The sequence below is a fragment of the Populus nigra genome, chromosome 12 (genome assembly GCF_951802175.1).
Source record: "Populus nigra chromosome 12, ddPopNigr1.1, whole genome shotgun sequence".
Classification (NCBI taxonomy): Eukaryota; Viridiplantae; Streptophyta; class Magnoliopsida; order Malpighiales; family Salicaceae; genus Populus; species Populus nigra.
Window position 1 is genome coordinate 12,203,678 of NC_084863.1, and position 24,000 is coordinate 12,227,677.

The following is a 24,000-nucleotide window of genomic DNA, read 5'->3' on the forward strand; positions in this document are numbered from 1 at the left end:
TGAGTTTTTTTATTAAATTTTATCATTCAACATAAAATTAGTTATAAAATAATTTTTTATATTTTTTTATCATATAATAAATTAAAAAATTAATTTAAACCAATAAAATTCACAAAGAGGTTGCGAGATGACTAAGGTGAACACAACTTGCTTCTTCTTTTTTTGTTTTGAGTTTTTTCTTTGAAAATACCTAGTTGACAAGGTTATATTAGATATCAAGGCAACTTTTATAAGATTTAATTTAAATTCTGGATTAAATAAAAAGTTCAGGTTAAAAATTTATAAATTTAAATTAATATACCAAATTTAATAACAATACTAAAAGTTTCTTAGAGTTTAAATATTATTTTTTACATTCAAATTACTTTTATCAAAGCCGCAGGATAAACTAGTAATACCAAAAACGTAAAAAACTATATACTTAAGGATATTTGTTTTACTTCAATATTTTATAAATTTGATCATACTTGACTAGTAATAATATTTTTTATAAAATATTTTTAATAAAATAAATATAAAAAAATTATAATGTAAAATATTTTACATAAAACAAACTCGTTAATGGTCTCTTAAATTAGCCACGTGCATAAGAAATTTAAAGCCAGGGAGGAGGAGAACCGATAAACCGAAGACCAGATCCACCTTTTGCAAAACCTTAAAAGTAGTCAGGTGTTAACTGCTCTTTATTATTGTTTTGCGTTACATTTTTTAACTCTCTTTCTCCCTCGTCTTCACCTATGATATTTTAGAATTCTAATATTTATTTTTGTATTTTAAAAATATTTTTTAAAAAATTTATTTATTTATTTTAAATTATTTTTTAGTATTTTCATATTATTTTAATATATTGATATACAAAATAATTTTTAAAAAATAAAAATATATATTATTTTGATATATTTCTAAGTAAAAAACACTTTAAAAAGCATATACTGTCAAACATCTCTATACTCTCATTAAAGTTTTGAAAAAGTAATATATTTTAAAAAAATATAGAGAATAGCAGTTAAGAATAATGGATGTATCAAAAATTATATCTCTAGGCCATGTTTACTGGAAAGTAGTTTTTTTTTGGAAAATGAATTCTGGGAAAGTAAATTCTGGGAAAGTGAATTCCGATAAAGTATTTTCCGATGTTTAGTAGTGTAATGAAAAATAAGTTGGAAAACACTTTCCAGTGTTTGGTTATGTTATGGAAAATGAGTTGAAAAATAACTTATTAATGTTTTATTTTTTTCAAGTTTATTAAGATAATGAGAAACAAATCTTACAAATTAAAAAGTTGAATGAGAATGAAATTGAAAAAAATATAATTTTATAATTATCTCAGATAAAATAAATAATAATCAAAATAATAGAGATCAAATAAAAAATAAAAAAATTAAAAGATGAAGAAATTAAAATAATAATAATTAACATTTCATAAATTATTTCAAATAAAATAAGTAACAATCAAAAGAATGAGAATCAAATTTGATAGATAAAAAATTTCAATAAAAAATGATAAGGAAAAAACAAATAGCAATTATAAATATAAGGATCAAAGGTAATATAAAAATTAAAATTTAAGAGATGAAATTAAAAAATAAATATTCAAAACAAAACATATATAGCAATCAAAAGTTTGAGGATCAAATTTGATATAATTAGCAAATAATGACATTTTTAAATTTTTCACAACTTTCGAAAAGTGTTTTCTGCCCAACTTTTTCAGGAAAACACTTTCTTGAAAACCAAGCCAAATTTTCCTTTGACTGGGAAGTGTTTTCCGTTGACCAACTTTTATAATGGCAGACAAACACATGAAAGTTTGGAAAATAGTTTTTCAAAAATCGCTTTTCATAAAACAAACACAACCAAAAGAGAAAACACTTTCTTGGAAACCAAGTCAAATTTTTCTTGGACTCGAAAGTGTTTTCCGTTGACCGGAAAGTGTTTTCCTTTGACTGGAAAGTATTTTAACAAACATAGAAAAGTTTGGAAAGTGATTTCCTGAAAACTAATTTCCGAGAAACAATAATGACCCTAAATTTTTACAAAGATCTAATGGCTAAAAAATAAAATTTAAGATTCAATAATTAAGAAAAAATGAGTCAGTAAGGACATATCAAAGCTTTGTTTTTGATATATCAAGTATTGTATAAAAATTTTAACAATATAATTTTAACTAAATCTTGAAAAATTACTAGATATGATCTTAATTTATTAAAGATTTTATTGAAATTAATTTATGATTAATTATAATTTCCTTTAATATTTTTTCAAGTTGTCATAGGAATAATTAGTTGACTTTTCATTGAGATTGGTTAATTTATAAAAAAAAAGTTTTGAGAACATTCACAAAGTTACTGTTATTTTAAATAGTAATTATTTTAAAAAAATATTTTAAGACATCACCATTATTTTAAATTGTAGTTATTTATAAATAATACTATGTTTTAATTATATTATTTTTTAAATATTTTTTAACTTGTGTTATTTTTCTAAAATATTTAACAAAACATGCTATTTTCTGCAAAAAAAAAAAAAAAACTAAAGAAGAGAAAAAAAAAATCATTTAAGTCAAAAACCCCAAAAATCTCCTCTTTTTATTTATTTCTTTTTTTTTTTCTATAGAGAAAGAGAGTTAAACCCAGTTCAAAATCTATTTCATCATGCAATTAAAACCCCTTAGCACTTACACAATCACACTCATGCTGTTCTTTACAGTCATAATCCTTTTCTTTTCTGGTTTCCTTGAATTTCCATCCATTACAACCTCGATTACCTCTTCTATTAAAGACTCAAACTTTCCTATCAAAACAGGATCAGATCCTTTCACTGACTTGTTCATTGCTTTCAAGAAATGGGATTCTCAAGTGGGTTGTGTTCAGTTTAGAGAGAAATATAAGAATTTGGACTCTTTTGGGTCAAAGGGGTCAAATGGGTCTGTTTCCGTGCAGGTTGTTAAAGGTGATGTGGGGTGTAGTGAGTTGAAGATGCAGCATGTCAGTGTTTTGGTTAAAGGGTGGACTTGGATTCCTAGCAATTTGGATAATTTGTATTCTTGTCGTTGTGGGTTGAGTTGTTTGTGGACTAAGTCTTCTGTTCTTGCTGACAAGCCTGATGCTTTGTTGTTTGAAACAGCTCCTCCTCCACTTCAGGTATTTTGTCTTGACCCAAGATTTATTTGTTTCGAGATTTTCAGTTTATTGGAATTGCAGAAAGTGTTAAATCCATAGACTTAGTTGTTGTTGGAAATCTGAAGCGTATATTTTTAGATGCATTTGTTGTATTGTATTATTTAAATATTTCTAATGAGCAAGTGATGATAGGTGAGCATCAACTAGGTAGAATATGATACTTGGTGACTGCAATTTTGCTGTGTTGAGAAATGTGGTCTTGTGTTCAAAATAATAGGTAATCATGTTTGTTGTTTGTTTTCATATATGTGCTCTGCCGTTACTGGTACTGATTTCTTTAATACAATAATAGATTTAAACCTAAGATCCCTCCATTGCCAATCGCAAGCTGATTTTGGAACAAACCATAAAGTTGATTGCCTAGATAGACAGACTTCACAGCAAATTGTTTAGAACCAATTTTCTTGTTAGTGATGGCATCTGCAAGTTCTATGTGGTACAATTGGCATATGGGGACGGCAATGTCTGCACTGTTTGTCTATATTTCCAGCTTATGGCTAGTTTAAGGAGGTCAATTCTAGGTTAGGTGATTTAGATGATGTTTCATGGATTAAGGAGGAAAGACTTTGCTTTGGATCATGGTATCCAGAATGCAATCTTCGTATGCAATTTTGGGAATTTTGATGCGAATTATCTTTATAAAGTTTTGTTGAAAGGTAAAGATAAAAAACAGAAAACTTATTTCCTTGAGAGACATTGAGAATTCCAAAGTTCTTTCTAGAGTGTCTTGTTTTCACTCAGGTGGCTGCTTGGGTACAATTTCTTTAATATTTATAATCTTTAACACTGGGGAAAGGTATGATAAAAAAAAAAAGCAAAAAAAAAAAAAAACAATGGACGAAGGTGTTGTATTTAGCTCTATCTTTGCAAGGAAATATGGCTGTTTGGTCCTGGTTTGTGGATATGATTAGCTTGAGTGTTTGGTGAACACCCTTCTGTTATCCCAAGACAGTCTTTTTTTTTCTTTTTTTTTATTTGCCCTTTTTTCTTATCTTACAAAACTAGCAGAGTGCAGATTTTAGAAAAAGGAGGAGTTGCTTGTTCTCCACAAATAGCTGTGCAGGCACCCCAATGGCATGGTGGAGAGACCCTGAATCTGACACTCATTTGTTGTTCTATTGATTCTGGTCTAACACCATGTGGCAGTAGACATACTAAACCGTGAGTGTCACTTAGGTCTAGTGTCATGAAGCACAAGTAAACTCATTCAGGGCTGGAGGCTTTTTAAGATGAAAGGGGAGTTATGGAGTTGTATTTCTTTAGCTATTTGTAGGTTGTTATGGAAGGCATGGGGAAAAGACATCTTTTTATAGAATGGAAGTTATGTTCCAAACTGAGCAAATGCTACTGTACATCACATGCTGTGCAGAAGAACTATTTCGACAAATTGACCAAGCATGAGTGCTGCAGCTGGCAGTGCTTTGGAATCTTGACATCCGTGTATAAAAACAATATAATTGTGATAACTCTGGCAGTGGTCAACAAGGAGAAAGAGATGATCACTCTTGCCGTAGTTCTTTCTCTTGTCACAAACATGTTAAATCCTTTTTGTTTCTGATCTACATATATCTGCTCACTTACCCTGGTTGAGTTTTTTTCTGCAACCTGTGCATCCCTGTTAGCTTATTTGCTCATTAATTGGCAATTTTAATGTGATTGTTAGAGGCGCAATGGTGATCCACTTCGTGTCTATATGGATCTTGAGGCTGGCAGGAAACGTTCAGGTCATGAGGATTTATTTATTAGCTATCATGCGGAAGATGATGTTCAGTCAACATATGCTGGTGCACTCTTTCATAATGGTCGAAATTATCACGTGTCTCATCGTAAGGACAAAGTAAGTGTCTGGCTTATCATTCCTTTTTCTATTCCTTCTGCTAGTTTGCCTTTTTTTTTTTTATCAATTAAAATTATATTATTTCCAGTAAAGAAATTAGTGGTTGATTTCATTATCGTTTTTCCTTCCTAGGATACACTAGTTTATTGGTCTTCATCACGCTGCCTTGCTGATAGAAACCAGCTGGCTAAGAGTCTCCTCAGCTTGCTGCCTCACCATTCCTTTGGCAAGTGCTTGAACAATGTTGGCGGGCTAGACATGGCCCTTTCTTTCTATCCTGAGTGTGCCAATGATGCCAGTGTCAAACCAAAATGGTGGGATCATCTACATTGTGCCATGTCTCATTATAAATTTGTCCTTGCCATTGAAAACACCTGGACAGAGAGTTACGTGACAGAAAAGCTATTTTATGCTTTAGATTCCGGTGCAGTTCCAATATATTTTGGTGCACCCAATGTTTTGGACTTTGTTCCTCCACATTCAATAATAGATGGGACCAAATTTAGCTCCAAGGAGGAGTTGGCTTCTTATCTCAAGAACCTAGCTAATGACCCTGTAGCCTATGCTGAATACCATGCATGGAGAAGATGTGGTGTTTTGGGTAATTATGGGAAGACCCGTGCTGCAAGCCTTGACACGTTGCCTTGCCGATTGTGCGAGGCTGTCAGCAGGAAAGGAGGGAGAGATGCTAGAGCTTAGTGGGATTCTGTTTATTTCACTCTCATTTGGATTGGTTTTGCCAGCTATCATAGTGAATCCAAGATTTTTCTACTCCAATTGAATGGATTGCTGTTAGTTGCACACAAGCAAGAACGACCTGTTGTAGAGACCAGAGAACACATGACAGGGTGTATACAATTGGGCGAGTCAATTATCATTTTCCATGATGAAATTGTCTGGTTCAATTGAAGGAGGCTTGATTTGTGTGTAGTTTGATGATTGATGATGGATCTCAGAGTGTGGAACCAGACTTTTCATCTGTAGATTTTGGCTTACCCCATACAAAATGGTGACCTAAACCCCAGCTCATCCAAAAAGTCTATCTGGTTTTAAAGATTCAACATGTGTTATGGTAGTGTGGTTGCTTCTCAGTCACTGGCCTAACAGTGCTTCTCACCACCAGTTTGAGCCAAGAACCTCGTAAAAGTTTTGCTTAGAAGTTGGAGCGGAGACGACAGGAGGTGGATTAGTTGTTGTGATGGGCCTCGTTATCATAATTCGTTAGCGTACTATGCTCGATGTTATTTAATATTGATTTTTATAGATCCAATTCAAATGGCGGAAAAAAAAAACCAATCCTTACAATTTTAATCTGATTATTATGAACTTTTTTATTATTTTTTATTTTTTTATTAACGTTGTTGTTTGGGTTAACTTGTGCGTTCCTCGACTAATAATAGATTATGTAAACTTCACTGATTCTAAGAGAATTTAAACTTGTAATTATTGAAAAGCAAACTTAAAATCTTATCAGTTAAGTTATTTTTTAAAATTATAATAATTAAAATTATTATTATTATTTTTTATTATTATAGAAATGGGTCATTTCGTTACATTTTAAATTTAAGAACAAATGTTAATTTTTAAGATTGTGATGTTTGAAATTCAACTATGATAAAAATATATATATATAAAAATTTTAAGTGAAGATATTTTTATTATTTTTAGTGTATAATAAATTTTTTATGTATTGGTTATTTTTTTTTAAACAAAGATAACTAGATTATTAAAAGTAGAAAAAGAATATTTATTACATATAAAATAATTATAAGGGAATTAAATATTTTCTTAAAAAAAATCCTAAATTGAGCTTGTATCAAGTTTTTAAAAAATTCATCAACATTTGTTTATTGAAATAAAAACAAGAATTACACCTCATTTCGAATTGATTGGTGCAACTTTCAAATCTAAATAAATTTATTTTCATAGACTAATTCTCAAAGAAAATAAGAATTGAAAAAAAAAGAGAGGCAAAGGTATGGGTTCCCACAGCCATATTCAAAAGGTCATAAAACCGGTAGCGTACTCCTTAAAAAAAAGAACAATATAAGAAAAGAAGAAAACAATGCGAGCATTTCTCAACACTGTAAAACTCGACCCCCTCCGTCTTTTCTTCTCCCCAAGCCTCCTCAACAGACGCAAAACAAACTTCGTCTCTCTTCCAAGCTTTTCCTACCCAAGTAAAACCCTAACTCGAATTCAAACTCCTGGGGTTTTTTATTGTAAGGAAATGGCGACAGTGTCATCAGAGGCAGCAGCAAGAGCAGTGATTGAAGTGAAAGACAAGATTGAACTGAATGAGGTTGAAAAGCAGATTTTTGACCGCTTAGTCAACACTCTTCGCCATTTCAATCTCAATACTGAGCTCCGTGTAGCTGGGGGTTGGGTTCGTGATAAGGTAAGCTTTAGTGCTGCGGTATTATGTGTTGTGAGAAGATGCCCAAAGCATGTTTGATGAAAGTCCGCAATGAATAATGAAGGTTTAGCGAAGAGAATCGTGAGGAGTAAATGGTTCTGGTCATATAAGTCTTGAGCAATAAGAATGCTGGAGGAAATGATAAGACTTTAATGATTTTCTTTTTCTATGGGTTTTTATTGTCTGATTAAAATTCTTAGTGCTTTTTTATCTTCTGGGATTCGTATAAGATTTTTTTTTAATGTTTTTTGCAGCTTCTAGGCAAAGAATGTTGTGACATCGACATTGCTATCGACAATATGTTGGGCAGCGAATTTGTTGATAAGGTTAGGGAATACTTATTATCTACCGGGGAAGAGGCTCATGGAGTTGGGGTTATTCCACGGTATAAGTATTTATTTATTTTCTTCATTTTAGGGATAATTATTTTCTGTTCAAAGTTAAATATACTTTTGGTTTCATTTCAAAACCAGATTTTTTTAAAAGATTTTCTTTTGACTTTGATGACTTTGCCAGTTTCTTGTTCTGTTCTTTAAGATGTTTTCCCCTTTATCTTGTCTTATTGGAAAAATTCATGTTGCTGAATCTAAATATTACATTTCAATTGCTATCCTTGCACATCTCCTTTTCATGTGGTGGTTTGAACTTCTTAATAGATTAATAGTGGTCATTATTTTACAAATTTTAGCCTTTTGGTCTTCATAGTGTTTTATGATATCACATGTGACCTTAATGTTATCTGATTCTACTTTTGCAGCAATCCTGACCAGTCTAAACACTTGGAAACTGCAAGGATGCGTCTTCTTGATTTATGGATTGATTTTGTAAACTTAAGGAGTGAAGACTACAGTGAGAACAGCCGCATTCCTACGATGGTATAAAATTTAGCTTAGAACTCACTCAGCTATTATTTTTCTAATTTCATGTGCATGACATGTACCTGATGCTGTTCTGTTTGTTAAGAAGAACTTAAAACATGCTATATACAGTCAGTGTTTTCTTGTTTTGAATTTGGCATGCTTATATGAGGAAATTAATAAGAATGAGGTAATTAGGAACAGAATTTCATTACATAATATTTCATATTCTGAATCCTTTACATTATTTTTCATTTTCAATATTTTATAAATGTTGACATGTGCTGTTAATTTGGTAAAGGGGCTGAATTACTCCATGAAGTAGCTAATCATCTTTTGGATCATGGTTTGAGAGACTGAAAACTTTGAATTGGTTGTTGATGTAGATAGGTTAGAAACTTGTGTGTATTATTAGTGCACTTAAATGTTTCCATCACAGTGATTTTCTGTTTGATCATTACTTTAAGTTGAGCTATTTTCTTGCTGTTTGGTTAAATTCTTACTTCATGTAGGATGTATGACTTTTAGTTATTCAAGTTTACCTGTGCTGGGTGCATCACTATTTAAGTTAACCTGTTTTATCACAGACATTTGGCACAGCAAAAGAAGACGCATATAGAAGGGATTTAACCATCAACAGGTATTTTAATTTTGATATTGGTAAGTCAAGGACACTGTCCACACCTGTTTGCAAGAGGTATTGCTATCGGCTAATCTTGGTGCATTTCGATTTCTTCTGTTGGCCAGCTTGTTCTACAATATCAATACCAGTTCTGTTGAAGACCTAACTGGAAGAGGTTAGAATATGTTTTACTTTGTTATGCTTTTTATTTGTTCCAAGAATGTAACTTTGTCACTTGCTATGTGTATAGCTTTGCCACTTTTCAGACATTTTTTCTTTTCCCCTCTTCTATTACAGGCATTGAAGATCTAAAATCTGGAAAAATAGTAACTCCTTTACCTCCAAAAGATACCTTTTTGGATGACCCACTTCGAGTTCTGAGAGCTATTCGGTTTGGTAATTCTGAATTTATATTTTCATCTGTTCTATTATACCGCTATATTGTGTGAGGCAAATTTTGATTGCCTTTTCTCTTCTTTGGTAAAAGTTGGAAGTAATTAAGCATTTGGAAAAGCATATGTAATTTTCTTAGAGCAACTGATTCAAAATATCATAGTATCGAAACTGCTACATGTATTTTTTTTCTTGAATTTCTGCTTCCTTATTCATTGTATTATTTCCTCAGAGGCTGCTTCTGCTACTTCAAAGGGTTATCATTTATTTGAATATAGATCAGTAATTTTTAGCTAATACATCCAAAAATCTTCTGATCTCCTCATTTCCCATTCTGACCAAAATATTTGAAGTCATGGCCAATTACTTGGCATGAGTTAGGTGACACAACTTCCAATTCTCTCTTTGCTCACTTTACATGTATCCACATTTGTTATATATTCGTCTCATTTTAGTCATTTTAGGTGCAAGGTTTGGATTTGTACTTGAAGAAGAGCTTAAAGAAGCTGCTGCCTGTGATGATGTGAAAAACGCTCTCAAAGCAAAAATCAGCAAAGAGCGTATTGGAACTGAAGTAATCTTTACCCTTTGTCATGGCTGAAATAGCAAGTTTGATTATGATATTTGATTTCCTAGGAAGACAACTTTAACTTGTCCTTTGGGGCTTTCTAGATACTGTTTTATTGGGGAATAGTTATTCATTACTTGCATTATTCCTGTCTGTTCTTGTGCAGATTGATCTCATGATCTCTGGCAATCAACCTGTTAAAGCTATGACCTATATTGCTGATCTGACATTATTTTGGGTTGTCTTCAATCTTCACCCAAAGGTTGAGCCAACAGTGTCAGAAGAATGTCAGGGGTATGATAAGATCTAAAACAGCCCAAGATCACCAAAAATAATAGTTGAAATGATCTAGATACTATTGCTTGGTGCAATGGGAAAAGTTTCGTTTGCATCTATAACTGGAATGCCTTTTTGATTACAAGTAGAACGCACTATTCTCACTTACAAAACTGGTGCTTTTGGGTGTCACTAAAAGATTTCTCAGAAATTTTCTAGGATTATTATAACTAGCCTTTGAGATGTCCCTGTGATTTTGAGCAGCTTTGTTTGTCTGTGTTTGTCATTTATGTTCAGACAATAATCTCTTGATCCCTTTTAGGCTCTGTGTTGCTTATCTGGATGCTGCGTGGAACCTTATTCATTTAATTGGAGGTTCCTCCTTCACTGTGAGTGAGCCATGATAGATTCTTTAAATTATTTTTTCTCTAGCTGTCTGTCAGCCTTATGTATTACATGCTTCCTCTTCTTTATCTTTTCTTCAATGTTCTATATATTGTTTAAGGTTGTGAATTTTAATTCTAAATTCCTGAGCTTTAGGGTGAGCAAAGAAGGCTTTGTTTGTATGCTGCTTTATTTCTTCCATTCAGAAACACCATATACAAGGATGAAAAGGGTAAAAAGGTGCTCCCCTTATTCTTTGCCTCTATTTTTCTTAAATCTTTGGTTTGCTCTTTTTGTTGCTTGTTTCTTTCACCGTGAATCTACATTTTATGCATTGAAGGAGCATTGAGCCGTATTCATAGAAATTGGAGCCAAATTATGATTGCAGTCTTGAAATTCAGTTTTCAGGCTGTCCCACAACTAATTTTGATGGATGAATAAGAATAATAATGTTGGTTCCTGATCATTTTCCTTTTGAAGGATGATGAGGACTAGAAAGTTCTGACCTCATTGATTCTTTTATAAAAAAGGCAGTGACAAGCATTGGGCATTTTCTTGGATCTATTTCTTGTTTACTACTGTGGTCTGTCTCTTCTCTCTCTTCTAAAATTTTTTAGGTGGTTAGAAGCTTTATTATTTTTAGATTGTCCAAAAAAATTGTAAAATGAGATGAGTTTTTATTCAATCATAAATAACCTCAATGCATTTGATGAATTATTCATCTTTTCCGGTGTTTGTTGTACCCTAATTATTGTGAATGGAATGACAGTTTCAACTCCTGTAATTGATTGATTCTACAGATGTGTATTTTATATTTCTTTCCAAGAGTTTACCTTTTCTGTTGCTAAAGCTAAACCATGTTTCTTCATTGCAGGTGCCTGTTGTCAACTATATATTCAGAGACTCTCTGAAGCAAAAAGCCAGTGATCCTGAAACAGTCAGTTCAAATCTCCTCTCACTAGGTTTTTTGCATCGACATCTTCACGACTTCTTGAACATCTAGAAAGTCTTAACCCTCCTTTTGTAGGTTATCAAGATACACAGGTCATTAGAGAAATTCTTGACCTTGATTCCTTTGCTTATATCTAATGACGATACACAGCCTGCTGAAGTGGATATGGGCATGGAACTTTTTGATGTACCTATAACATCAAAACTCCGAGTAGCAACAGGTACTAGTTCTTGGTAGTGTATTTTGAAGTTCTGTCGCTCTCTTTGTGCTAAGATTTTCCTTTGAACTGTTTGTTAACATTTGACAATTATTTTAGCTGGGCAAGTCAAGTTGGATTTCTTTAGCATTATCCCTCACTATTGAAGATACCTCTAAAGTTCCACAAGTTCATAGCAAATTTAATTTCCTTATCATAATTTTCCACTATTTTTGTGTGAAGCGAGCCCTATGTGCAATTTATTTGGACTCTGGAGAATAATACTAGCAATACCTAATGGATCTGTTTTGTAATTAGTGACGTGACTTAGATAGGTTTTATATGTACTATGCCATTCAATGGTGCGTGTCTTGATAAATTTGCTGAGTCATGTCACCTTGATTGGATAAACTTTTTTGCGACAAGTCAATCAGTTAATGAATAATGTCACCTTGATTGGATAAACTTCTTTATGCGACAAGTCAATCAGTTAATGAATAAATGTTGATAAATTTGCAATTATACTTTGACACGCTCTTATTTGAATGGCTGGATGGTCATCCATTAAACGTGTTTTCAAAATTTTCTGAGTTGCACAGATTCTCTTTGCTAATTGTTTATTCTTATATATTCAGGATTTCTATTACGGGAAGTTAAGGAATTTTGGCGAGTTGGTTTGTTGATATCAACAATGTTATATCCTTCTGACACGGACTCTACTCAAGACTTTTTAGAAAAGAAATTTGAACTTGACAGGAGAAAGGACTTATTTAAAGCAGCTGAAGATGCCATTGTTAATCTAGGTACAAGACACTGCCAAATTTCTTTCTGTGAATTTTTTCCTTTAGAAATGTTTAAATATCCATGGAGTATATCTTGCAAAAGATGCTGAATTGCATTTTTAATAAACTAGGTAACTTGCTCTGTTTGCTTTATCGGACCTTATGCATTCATAGACGAGGAAATACCTCCCATGTTTTCCAGTATATTTATTTATCTTGGTTTTGCCCAAATCTTAAAACTGTAGTGGAGCCCTTGTGATTGACTGGGAACCAGCCTTGCTTGTTCTGAAATGTAGGATTTGTTGAGATGCAGGTCTTGAAAAAGTGTGGGATTTAAAGCCATTGGTTAATGGGAAGGATATCATGACTGTTTTGCAGCTTAAATCCGGAGGACCGGTTGTTAAGGAATGGGTAAGACATATTTTCCTCACTTTGAAACTATTGTAGAATTCTAGATTCTAATATATCCCTTCCTTGCAGCAACAAAAACTGTTCGCATGGCAGTTCGCTCATCCTGCAGGGACAGTGGAGGAATGCCTTGATTGGATGAAGGAAACACATTTGAAGCGTGCAAAGATGGAGTAACATTCTTAGTAAAATGTGACTCGCTCTACTTAGCGGAGGAAGTAACCTAGCAAACAGGCTTTTGTTCAACCTACCAATCGTTTTTGAGGTCCCATGAACATCCACTATTTCAAAACTAACGCAGGCAGAAAGAGCAGTCGATGTGCAGGGTTTTAGCTTGATATTTCATTAATAGTTTTGTACAGATCTTTAACTTAACGTGCAAGATCCTGCATTAGCTGCAAGTATCTTGTGATCTGCACTGACATCCAATTGGAGTGTAGTTGATCATATAAGAATCAAAGCTTTAGGAAGTGTTGGGCTAGTTTCGCAGTTTAGGGATCCTGGCATTCTTTTTTAGCCTCTTTTGCTTCATTGTTCTCTGCTCCTTGGGATGTACGATGGAAAAATTATGTTTATTTTTTGGTTTTTAGATTTAAGAGATGAGAGGGAAAATTATTGAAAAAACAAGGAAAGAGAGAGTTATTGGTTTTGTTATTTTTTTTTTATAGTAGTAGCATTTAAGTGTTTTTGATTTTTCATCTAAATTGAGTTTTGTAGTTTTTTTTTATTTAAGTTAACTTTTTGTTTATTTTTATAGATTAAAGGGTAATTTAAAATTAGAAATAAATATTATTGAAATTTTTTTTAAAATGATAACCTAGATTGATAAATGATATGCTGCATATCTAATTTAATAATATAAAAAAATTGATAAGAGGATCAAATGCACAAGCCTTGGAGGCTCATGAGCTAATAGAGAAGAGCTCATAGCCTTCTCTATTTTGAGGCTAGCACATCCAGATCTAAATGCATGAGAGGTTTTTATGAGATTTATTTTTTTAAAAAAAATTAATTATTTATTTTTAAATAAACTAATTAAAAATTATATTTAAGATATTATTCTATTAAATACTATTTAATTTTAAAATTATTTTCAAATAAGATTAAAATATTTTTTATAATATTAGCAAGCTTTCTTATTGTATAGCTTTTAATGATTTTTTTTAAAAGTTTAGTAAAAATTAATTAGAATAAAATAAAATAATATTTAAGATATTGTTTCATTAGGTATAATATTATTTGACATTTAACATTTTTTTATTAGATAAGCAAACAAGTCTAATTCAGAATTTATTTAATATTATTATAGTATTGCTTCTAGTATTAAAATAATTTTTATTAAAAAAATTATTTTTTAATATTATTATATAAAAATAATTTAAAAACACAAAAAAATTAAATATTTATAAAAACCACTCCTTAATCCTATCCACACCAAACCAAACCAATCCAAACCACTTTCTCCCAGTGATTAGTTTTACCGAATCAACTTTGTTTTAAATAAAATAAAAAGAAAGAAAAGAAAAAGAAAAACAAAATCCAACCTTAAAACATAAACATAGTACTAAACGAAACACAACACCATCATCTACTCATCCATCCGAAAGAACATGAAGACGACGCGATCATCCTTAATCCTCATATTATCCATAATAATATCGGCAACAGAATCAACAAGAGCTGACAAAATAAATACAGTGTTGGAGCTAGACGAATCGAATTTCGATTCTACTATTGCCGCCAACGACTATGTCTTCGTCGATTTCTACGCCCCTTGGTGCACCCACTGCAAGCGCCTCGCTCCCGAGGTTTCTCCTCCTTTCTCTTATTCTTATAGCTTTTACTGAACTTAATGCCAAGCTCATACTTTCTTGATAAGATCTGGAGAAAAATTTAGACAATTTTTATTTGATCTCATCTTAGTTTTTATGTATTGATTACTGTGATGCTATGATTAATGGCGTGATTGTAAAGATCATAATATTTTTTTTCTTTTAATTTGAGATTACAGTTTGCTAGTGTTTTTTTTTTTTCCCGTGATCTTTTAACTGAAATTATTCATAATTCAGAAATCTAAGTCTCATTTTTTTTTGTTTAGGTTTTTAAATAGGCAGCCTTTTGAGATATAGATTTATGGATATTGTTCGAGTTGAAGAAATTTAGTTTTTTTTTTTTTTTGTTAATCAGTCAGAGCAATGCATAGTGTGATTATTCGTTACAGTATATTTTTTAATTAATTATTTTTTATTTTTCAGTTAGATGTGGCTGCTCCAATTCTCGCTGAATTGAAGAAACCTATAGTCATAGCGAAAGTGAATGCCGACAAGTATACCCGTCTTGCTAGGAAACATGAAGTCGAGTAAGTAGCTACTACCTCTTTTTTTTGTGTTAATTTATTTTCACTTGGAACTCAGCTTTGATTTTGTATTTCTATGATACTGTGATTAGATAATGAATTTGTGTTGCATGATCTCAAGTACTTGTCTTTGCTGCAGTGGATATCCGACCCTCAAGATCTATATGCATGGTGTTCCGACAGAATATTATGGACCAAGGAAAGCAGAATTACTCGTTCGTTTTCTGAGGAAATTTGTCGCTCCTGATGTTGTTGTCCTTAATTCCGACTCAGCTATAAGAGAGTTTGTTGAAGAAGCTGGGACATATTTTCCTATATTTATAGGTTTCGGTTTAAATGAGACTTTGATATCAAATCTAGCCATAAAGTATAAGAAGAAGGCTTGGTTTTCTGTAGCAAGTGATTTCTCAGATGATGTAATGGTACAATATGATTTTGACAAGATTCCAACTATGGTATCTATTCATCCAAGTTACAATGATCATAGCATCTTTTATGGGCCCTTTGAAGGTTTGCTTTCATCCCATTACCAAGAAATTAGTGTTAATTTATGTATTGTTGTCCATTCGAATATGTTATTTTCAGTTTTCTCTAAGAACTTTAACTGTTTGCATTTGCTTATTTGATGATGTCCTGATAGACATCTTGTGTTGTTGACTATGTGGTGTTTTTGTCTAGATACCCTTTGCTTCAACAGAATGGAACTAAAGAATAAAAACACTTCTGACAATGATAACAAAAGGAATAACACTCTGTTATGTTCTGTGCACTTCATTTGTGTCTGTTGTCATCACATGGTGTACCATGTCCATGGTAGAATTTGCATAGCATAAGGGATAATCATAGTGTTACAAATTTGTTGCTCTATTACAGATAAAGACTGGTATAGCAGTAATTAGTTTCAAACTTTGGTAGATACATCATGCTTGTGTAGATGAAGATGTTTGAGTAGAACAACTAAGGAAGTACTACCTGAACGATAATTTCATAATATGAGAAATTTTGTCATTTCAGTTTATATGTCACAAACAGGGAGGGCATCCTCATTGATAACTCAAACTGTAGAAAACTGAATATTTAACTAAGAGATTTGTGTTGGGGGCTACTATTCATTCTGAGTTTAGGTCAAATATGACATGGAAAATTTTAAGCTAGCTTATGGAGGACCTGTGCATTACCCTGGTCAATTGAATTGGTTATTTATCACTCTAAATGGACCTCAGTGTGGTATATTTTAACAACCTATCAGTTACCTCGACTAAGTCTGATTGATGGAACCTAGACAGCAGGTGCTTGCTTGGTCAGATTCTTGCTCAATGTTTTTTCTCTCTGTTTCTTCTGTTTTGGCAAAGATATCTCCCATTATTTCCTTGTAGTTTTCCCTTGTTTGTTTCTTTTTACTTTTTTCCATTATGGGTTACTTGCCTTTTGCAGCATTGCATAATTATAAGTTGTGCTTGCCTTTCTGTTAAACCTGCAGAGGAATTTTTGGAGGAATTCATAAAACAAAATTTTCTTCCTTTGGCTGTGCCAATAAACTATGATACACTGAAGGTACTGAAAGATGATAAGAGGAAAATTGTCCTGACCATCTTAGAGGATGAGTCTGAAGAGAAATCGCAAAAGTTGATCAAGACATTGAAGGCCGCTGCATCAGCAAATCGCAATTTGGTATTTGGTTATGTTGGGGTTAAACAATGGGCGGAATTTGCAGAGACATTTGGTGCCAAGGGGACAAAACTACCAAAAATGATTGTTTGGGATGGAGGCGAGGAGTATCTTTCAGTAAGTATTACTGCTGCAATACCATAGTCAAATACCATGTTTTTAAATCACTAGGAAGTTTTAGTTCCCATTAATTTCATAATTTACGAGGAGAAATAATGCATGCACTAACTTTATTTTTAATACTTTGTAGGTTATTGGCTCAGAAAGCTTTGAAGAGGAGGACCAGGGGTCTCAAATCTCACAATTCCTTGCAGGATATAGAGAAGGGAAAACAGAGCGGAATAGAATTAGTGGTCCATCACTGATGGGCTATCTCAATTCACTGATTGGAATTAGAACTGTGTACATAATTGTGTTTTTGGTTGCAATGCTAATACTGATCCGACATATTAGCAAAGAGGAACCTCTAACGGTAGGTACCGGAGACCAAGTTGAACACGCGACAAGCTCTGAAGCTGAAAGCTCAGAGTATAGACCGGGGGATAAGCAAGACTAGAGTCAGCCGTCTGCTGGGGGTTAGTGCAAGTGCTATGATGAATCACGAGACAGTTTTACTGTAGGGAAAGCAACCAGTTACTCCCAGGTTATTCTGGATCTCCTAGATTTGATAGAGAATGATCGCTTCCATGAATATTTTTGAGTACCAGTGTTCATCAGCTTTTGCACACGTTAGCCAATTTGATGATTTGTGTTTTAGGTATAAAAGACCTTTGTATTTATTTTTCATGATGATAGCCTACGCTCTGCTCCTTTTTTTCCCCATTGAATTTGTTTAACCATGTGTTATTGTCACACAAAGTCAAGCACACAAGTTACCTTGTAAAAGAAATAGGTGCTCCTGTGGCATCTGAAAGTGCATCATCCTTCCGAAATAGGTGCATGGAAGATTGGATGAACAGAGAGGCAAGCTCCCCCAGTATTATCACACCAAAGAATTGGTGCCTCAGCCAAGAAACTCCAAGAACTGGTGGCCATAGGGGTGACCTCCGGTTCGGAAAGTTCCGATCCTGTTTTGTGCAGCACATCACCCCCCGATCAATTTTTAGTTGCTTAATCTTTGCAATAAATCGGCATTCTATGAGTGCTTGAAATTGTGAAAATAGTATGGAAATCATAACAAATTTAAAATAATAATCAATAAAGATAACATAATAGCGATGTTCATCACATGGATAAGTTGGAGAAGCTCCCATGCATCAGTGAAAATGAGACTCGGAGGACCAGTACTGGAATGATTTGTAGATCCTAATGGCAAATAAGAAGATTTTCCATCACATTACAACTATAAACTAAAAGCAAATCCATTTTTATTTTTCATTGTTGTACCCTCCCTCACAAACCATTATGGCCGTGAACTATGTTTCATTTCAGTCATCAATATTTATTTCCTCACTGTTTTATCCTTGCATGTTAGTATATTTTATGTGTTGAGATCTATTTCTCTTTGCTCACTCTTCAATTGCAAAAAGTCCGAGAATATTCCGGTGTTAAATTAAAGATTAATATTACAAAATAAAATTTGAAGTTATATTTCAATTTTTTTTTGAAAGAACCGAGATGAAAATTAACGGAAGAAAACCTCTTTCATTCTCAAAGTCAGGTGAAAAACACTTCAATTTGGCTCCTAAAGTTTTTTTTTTACATATTTAGTCCCTATTGTCTTAAAATTGTACATTTTGATTTTTAACTTTATTTTTTTTCACCTTTTGGTCTCTAAATATTGAGAAATGAGAGATGAAATTATCAAAAAAAAAAAAAAAGAAGAGAGAGAGAGTTCGGTTATCCACAATAAACACTAATTCTATTTAAACTTAGCATGCATCATAATCAATTAATATTGTCAATCTTCTCAATCATGGTTGATCAATTATAGTTAATTATTGGCATTCTTAATCAATTATAGTCGATTTCATTTTAAAAAATATGCAGACACCTTTCAAGTCAAATAAACACTAAATTATAGAAAAAATAAAGATATACTTGTTGAAGAAATACATGGTCGAAACATCGATCATGTTTCTATCAAAGATTCAATCATTTGTTTTTAAATCATAATTGCTCATCACTTTGTATAAATAGTTTTAATATAAATAATATCACATGATTCCAACAACACTTTCTTAAAAGATTTCTCTATCAATCAAGCATACAAACTAGTTTGAAAACAAACACAAATTCTCTCTACTAAATACATAATCTATAGCTCTAGAATAGATTGAGGATATAAATAAATCAAAACCGAAGAAAAATAATAGGAAGTAAAAGGTTGTTGATAGTAGTAAAGAATGTTTTTATGGCTCTAAGAGACTTGCATACTAAAGAGCTCTCTTCATGCTCTTTTTATACAAAATTTTTTAGATCAAAATTGACGCAACCATGTTTATTCTAAAAAAAATAGAATAATTTTTTCTTAAAACTTATAAATTTTTCTTAAAAAAATTGTCCATAGAAAGGATTATTGATCAGATAAGTTATTTATGAAACTAGACTGACAAAAAATAATTTTACAACTAACCTAAACTCGAAGTTGAGCACAAGTGTGTGGTTTAAACCCAAAGCCTAAATAATCTAAGATATCTTCTCTTTGAAAGTTTTGATGTTTTATGGATCCAATATTAACTTCTCAAGTTTTCAAAATATAAATCACTTATTAGAAAGGTTAGTTATCTTCCAATCTATATACCATTTTGGGTTTGAGTTTTAGATAATAAAAAATTCTTTAAGATCAATTTCTCTTTCATCTACGAATGGTTTTAGACAGTTAAAATTTCATATTAAAGTAGTTATATTGGAGAATATTTTTCAATGAATGCTAAATCCCAAATATGAATGGATTCTATATTTAATATGGCCTTAAAAATGCTTATTAAGAACTATTTTTCCAACAAAAATTCTCAAAACTAGTTGTGATCACGAGCCAATTTTTAAACAGAACAAAAAGGTTTGGTTATTTTGAGAACATGAAATGCATCATCTTACATGTTTAATGTTCGAGCGGGTGTGTGAATATGTGCAGTTCCAATATGCTCAATAGAGATATATAAACTCAAAATTACCAACTTGAAGTTGTTTGCTACCTTGATATGGTTCATACTGACCGAGGCTTGCCAAGCAATTACGTGGTATTGCACCTTTCTCTGGACACCAAGCATATGGATTCACCGGTGACTAATTTGCTAAGAACATGACCATGTTTGCAAATGGGTTAATGACATGCATATAACTTTGCGGATAGTTTGGTGCAATATGGTTCCAAGCGTTGCACATTTTACAGCGAGTTTCATTGTCAAGCCTATAATCCTGAGACCAATTCTGCCTATTGTTTTGTCCATAGTTTTTGAAACACTTTTTTCCTCTCTCACCGTTGCGTTTATTTTTTCCTCATTCATGGTTAAACTCTTGATTTCTGTCATTGGTAACAAGTGTGTGCTGTGCCAGATATACTGATGGCAAAATAACTGCATGTGTTGTAAAATTTGTTACAACAAGGTTAATTAAAGGTAAAATTAAAAGGGGTCCAATTGAATTTTGGTTAAAAATTTGTTAGAATTTAATATCCAACACAAACTCTTAAACATGAAACATCAACATGGTTTAAAAACAATTATGAGTGAATGAGAAATTAATCTCAAATAACCCTTGATTGACATGTTTTGATGAAACCTAAAACTCTAAAAGAACTATAAAATTTTCTTGATATTTATAAAGTGAAAAGTTAAAGTTAAGTTCAAAAAACACACAAGTTTTTAGAGGGTACAAGTCCTAAGCAAAGTGAGTTTAGGGCTTAAACCCACACATGAATACGCATCGGCTTGGGTTAAGCTTGAACCTGGGTTTATCGTAAAATAATATTTTGGGTTATAAAAGATTATTTTTCACCAACTAAAATTTGAACTTGGATCTAGTCTATGAAAAACTATTTTTTCCAACCCATTGTTTCGTATAGTCAGCACATGAATGTTAACAATCTTTTCAAGAAGCATTTTCAGCAAATATGAATAATTTTTTTGACTAAAAAATTTATGTTAATGGTCACTATGTTCAGATTTATTTTATAATTTATGATGACTAATCAAATGTTGATAATTATAAGAATTAATTTTGATTATTACAAAATTTTTATTTTTATTTTTTACCTTCTAAAATTCACTATAATAGAAAGGTGAAGGAAAAGTTTCCTATAAGTTTTATACACACACACACACACACTCTTCCAAATCTTATTTTTAGTGTTTTTTCTTCTTCTTTTATACTTCATGTTTCCTTTCAAATCTAGAGGTGAAGTTCACTTTATAGAGAGATAATTGAGTTATTTTATTTTGGTTTAAAGATCTTGTTTAGAAGTACATATAAACTAAAGTGATGTTGTTGGAATCTTGAAGACGTATTGCAAATATTATAGTTACATAAGTGAAGAGTAATAAAACTTTAAAGATAAATTATTCATCATTGACAATAACAAAAATTTCATTACTTTAAATTGCCATGAGTTTTTACTTTGCATGCTTATAGGTTTAAACTTGTATGAACTCTGTATGAACTCTAGGTTTTTCTTAAATATCTTTTTATGTTTTGAATACTTTACTAGTTTAATACAATAATATAATTTATGAAAACAATACGTGCTGATATTATTAGCTCCAGTTGATTGCTTAATATAAGTATCTTTATGTATAAACTCATGACTAAACAATGAACTATGCAACTCAATGAACTAAACAATATTCTTGAATTCACTGTTTAACCCCTCAAAAATATAATTAGAAATTCATGGCAGTAAGGGGCCTCCTTGATGTAGTCAACTCATTATGGTAGGACTTGGCTCAATACAGGTATTGTGAAACAATTTCAATTAGTTCTTGTGATAGTTTCTGCAATGCTAAATGAATGGTCTTGATGGACATCCATAGGCTGCTTCCAAGGGAGTCCCAATCAAGCGTGATGTGGTGCTCTCAAAGACTATTGGTAAAACCTCAATTGACCAAAAGGCTAACAAATTAAGTACTCATTAGAAGCTAGTCTTGTTGCATCCCATACAGTGTAGAGTTGTTAGGTTGAGGGAGACTACTTTCTTAGGAAATAATATTTGGGGAGGGCACGGGTTACTACCATTAATGTAACCTATAAGCCTTTGGCCATGAAGAAATGGCTTCATTTAAAGACTCCTTTAATGGCAAGTGGAGCACAACAACCAATAAATGATTTTTTTAGGAAGTCAGATGCTTATCTCATTTCTTTTTCTTCTTCTTCTTCTTAAACATACAAGCTTATATAAGCTAAGATATTTATAAATATCAATGGTCGTTAGGTAAAAAGCTCTGAAAAAACTCATTTGACTATATTACGCTTCTGTTAAATATACAAAATTGTTCATCTTGCCTCACATTCCATCTCTTCACACATACATTTCACCCTTCTTTCAAGGATTACATAAAAACCGTTATCTTTTACACTTTTATTAAATGTGAAGATAAAGGTTGCATGATCATTATAGATAATGAGAGTTGTATCAATGAGATATCCTCTGGTAGTGTATCTCACTTAAACGTAAAGTTTGTCTCACATCCTAAGCTATATAATATGTCTTGGGTTAACAATATATCCATAACAATCAAGAAGAGATGTATTTTTCTCATAAAAATTTTGGACTATTGTCTCACCTTGATGGACGTCACAACGGGAGCCAAAAATATGTATCGTGAAAAAATTGGAGTGACCACCTAGTAATTAAAGGAAACTAAGGATCCTAAAAATTAACATTGGTTCTAGAAATTCAGGTAAGGGGTTAGTTATGCTCAAGGAAAGAACCACGTCACCCTTAGAGCATCATTTTTTTTTTATGAAAGATTACCTTTACTTTGTGTTTTCTCCTAGATTTATCTTTTCTGATTGCCATCAATTACCCTAACTTTTCTTTTCAGTTTTTTTAATCATCCGATAAAAAAGAGTTGTCGTCGATCCCTAAAATGGGAGATGTGTCGGTTTGATTATTAAAATTCAATATCAATCCCTAAAAAAAAATCTTTTGTAAAAAAATTCAATGTCAATACTAAAAGAAGAGACATGTCATAAAAAAAAGGGGTGAATTAAAATTCCAGTTTCTCATTTCTAGATTAATACCTTTGGCTCCCGTATCTGAACATGTAATTTTACAAAGCTATTAAAAGTGAAATAGTAATGACAATTATATTATTTGTATTTTTGTGATTTTTTTTTAAAAAAAACCTCTTCTCCTAGCAAATATTTCAGCTATTTGCATCCTTGGTGACTAATTATGCTTGTAACATGCAACACAAAAAGGATTTTGCCTTTACAAATCAAATCTCCAGAGACAAAAACAATAATTTTTCTTTGATCATATAAAAAAAGGATCCTACACTACCTAACTCATATTTTTTTATTACATTATTTTTTTAAAAGGAAGGTTATATTTTATTACACTATTTTACGCAGCAATTGTACAAAATTTTTATTCTATCATATATTCATGGTTGGCTTCATTGAAAATAAAAGTGTTCTTAGTGGTGTATTTTAAGGGAATCCTTATTTATAGCAAAACCCAGAAAAAATATTTAGATCATCTTATTCAAGTTTATATCACTCTAAAGAAAGGAAAATTTGTTTGCTAATGTCAAAAAACATTCTTTCTTTATGAATTGAGTGGTTTTCTTAGGCATTATAGTGTCATGTGAGAGAATCTTTATTGATCCCTAAAAAGTCTAAGCGATTATAGATATTTGCCTTGAACCTATGGATGTTCATGAGGATCATAGTTTTCTCAGGCTTACAACTTTATATCATCATTTCATCAAGGGATTTAACACCATCATATCTCTTATCACATATTATTTGAAAGAAGGTGGGTTTTAATAGAGTAAAGAAGCTAATAAAGCATTTGAGGAGGTTAAGAAGAAAATGATAGAGGCCATAGTAATGCAACTTCTTGATTTTACTAAAGTGTTTAAAGAAGAATGTGATGCCTCAAGAGTTGGTATATATGGAGTACTTAGTCAAGAATGTCACCTTGTAGTTTACTTTAGTGA

The 24,000-nt window shown here is 31.9% G+C and overlaps 3 protein-coding genes across 3 annotated transcripts; all 3 read left to right on the plus strand.

Moving 5' to 3' along the window:
• The first annotated feature begins 2,610 nt into the window (after window positions 1-2,610).
• LOC133669389 (alpha-(1,4)-fucosyltransferase-like) lies at window positions 2,611-6,353 on the plus strand. Its single transcript, XM_062089498.1, has 3 exons — window positions 2,611-3,143; window positions 4,846-5,019; window positions 5,152-6,353. The coding sequence occupies exons 1-3, from the start codon at window positions 2,655-2,657 to the stop codon at window positions 5,716-5,718; spliced, it is 1,230 nt and encodes a 409-aa protein (XP_061945482.1). The 5' UTR covers window positions 2,611-2,654; the 3' UTR covers window positions 5,719-6,353.
• A 701-nt stretch (window positions 6,354-7,054) lies between these two features.
• Window positions 7,055-13,354, plus strand: LOC133670250 (tRNA nucleotidyltransferase cca2). Its single transcript, XM_062090775.1, has 15 exons — window positions 7,055-7,417; window positions 7,690-7,820; window positions 8,193-8,310; window positions 8,880-8,932; window positions 9,040-9,089; window positions 9,212-9,310; window positions 9,772-9,881; window positions 10,042-10,169; window positions 10,474-10,540; window positions 10,692-10,775; window positions 11,410-11,472; window positions 11,563-11,707; window positions 12,319-12,486; window positions 12,779-12,876; window positions 12,946-13,354. The coding sequence occupies exons 1-15, from the start codon at window positions 7,085-7,087 to the stop codon at window positions 13,048-13,050; spliced, it is 1,752 nt and encodes a 583-aa protein (XP_061946759.1). The 5' UTR covers window positions 7,055-7,084; the 3' UTR covers window positions 13,051-13,354.
• Window positions 13,355-14,351: 997 nt separating this feature from the next.
• LOC133670135 (protein disulfide-isomerase 5-2-like) lies at window positions 14,352-17,719 on the plus strand. The gene is made up of 5 exons (XM_062090617.1): window positions 14,352-14,681; window positions 15,129-15,232; window positions 15,369-15,739; window positions 16,710-17,014; window positions 17,148-17,719. The coding sequence occupies exons 1-5, from the start codon at window positions 14,484-14,486 to the stop codon at window positions 17,451-17,453; spliced, it is 1,284 nt and encodes a 427-aa protein (XP_061946601.1). The 5' UTR covers window positions 14,352-14,483; the 3' UTR covers window positions 17,454-17,719.
• The last annotated feature ends 6,281 nt before the right edge of the window (window positions 17,720-24,000 follow it).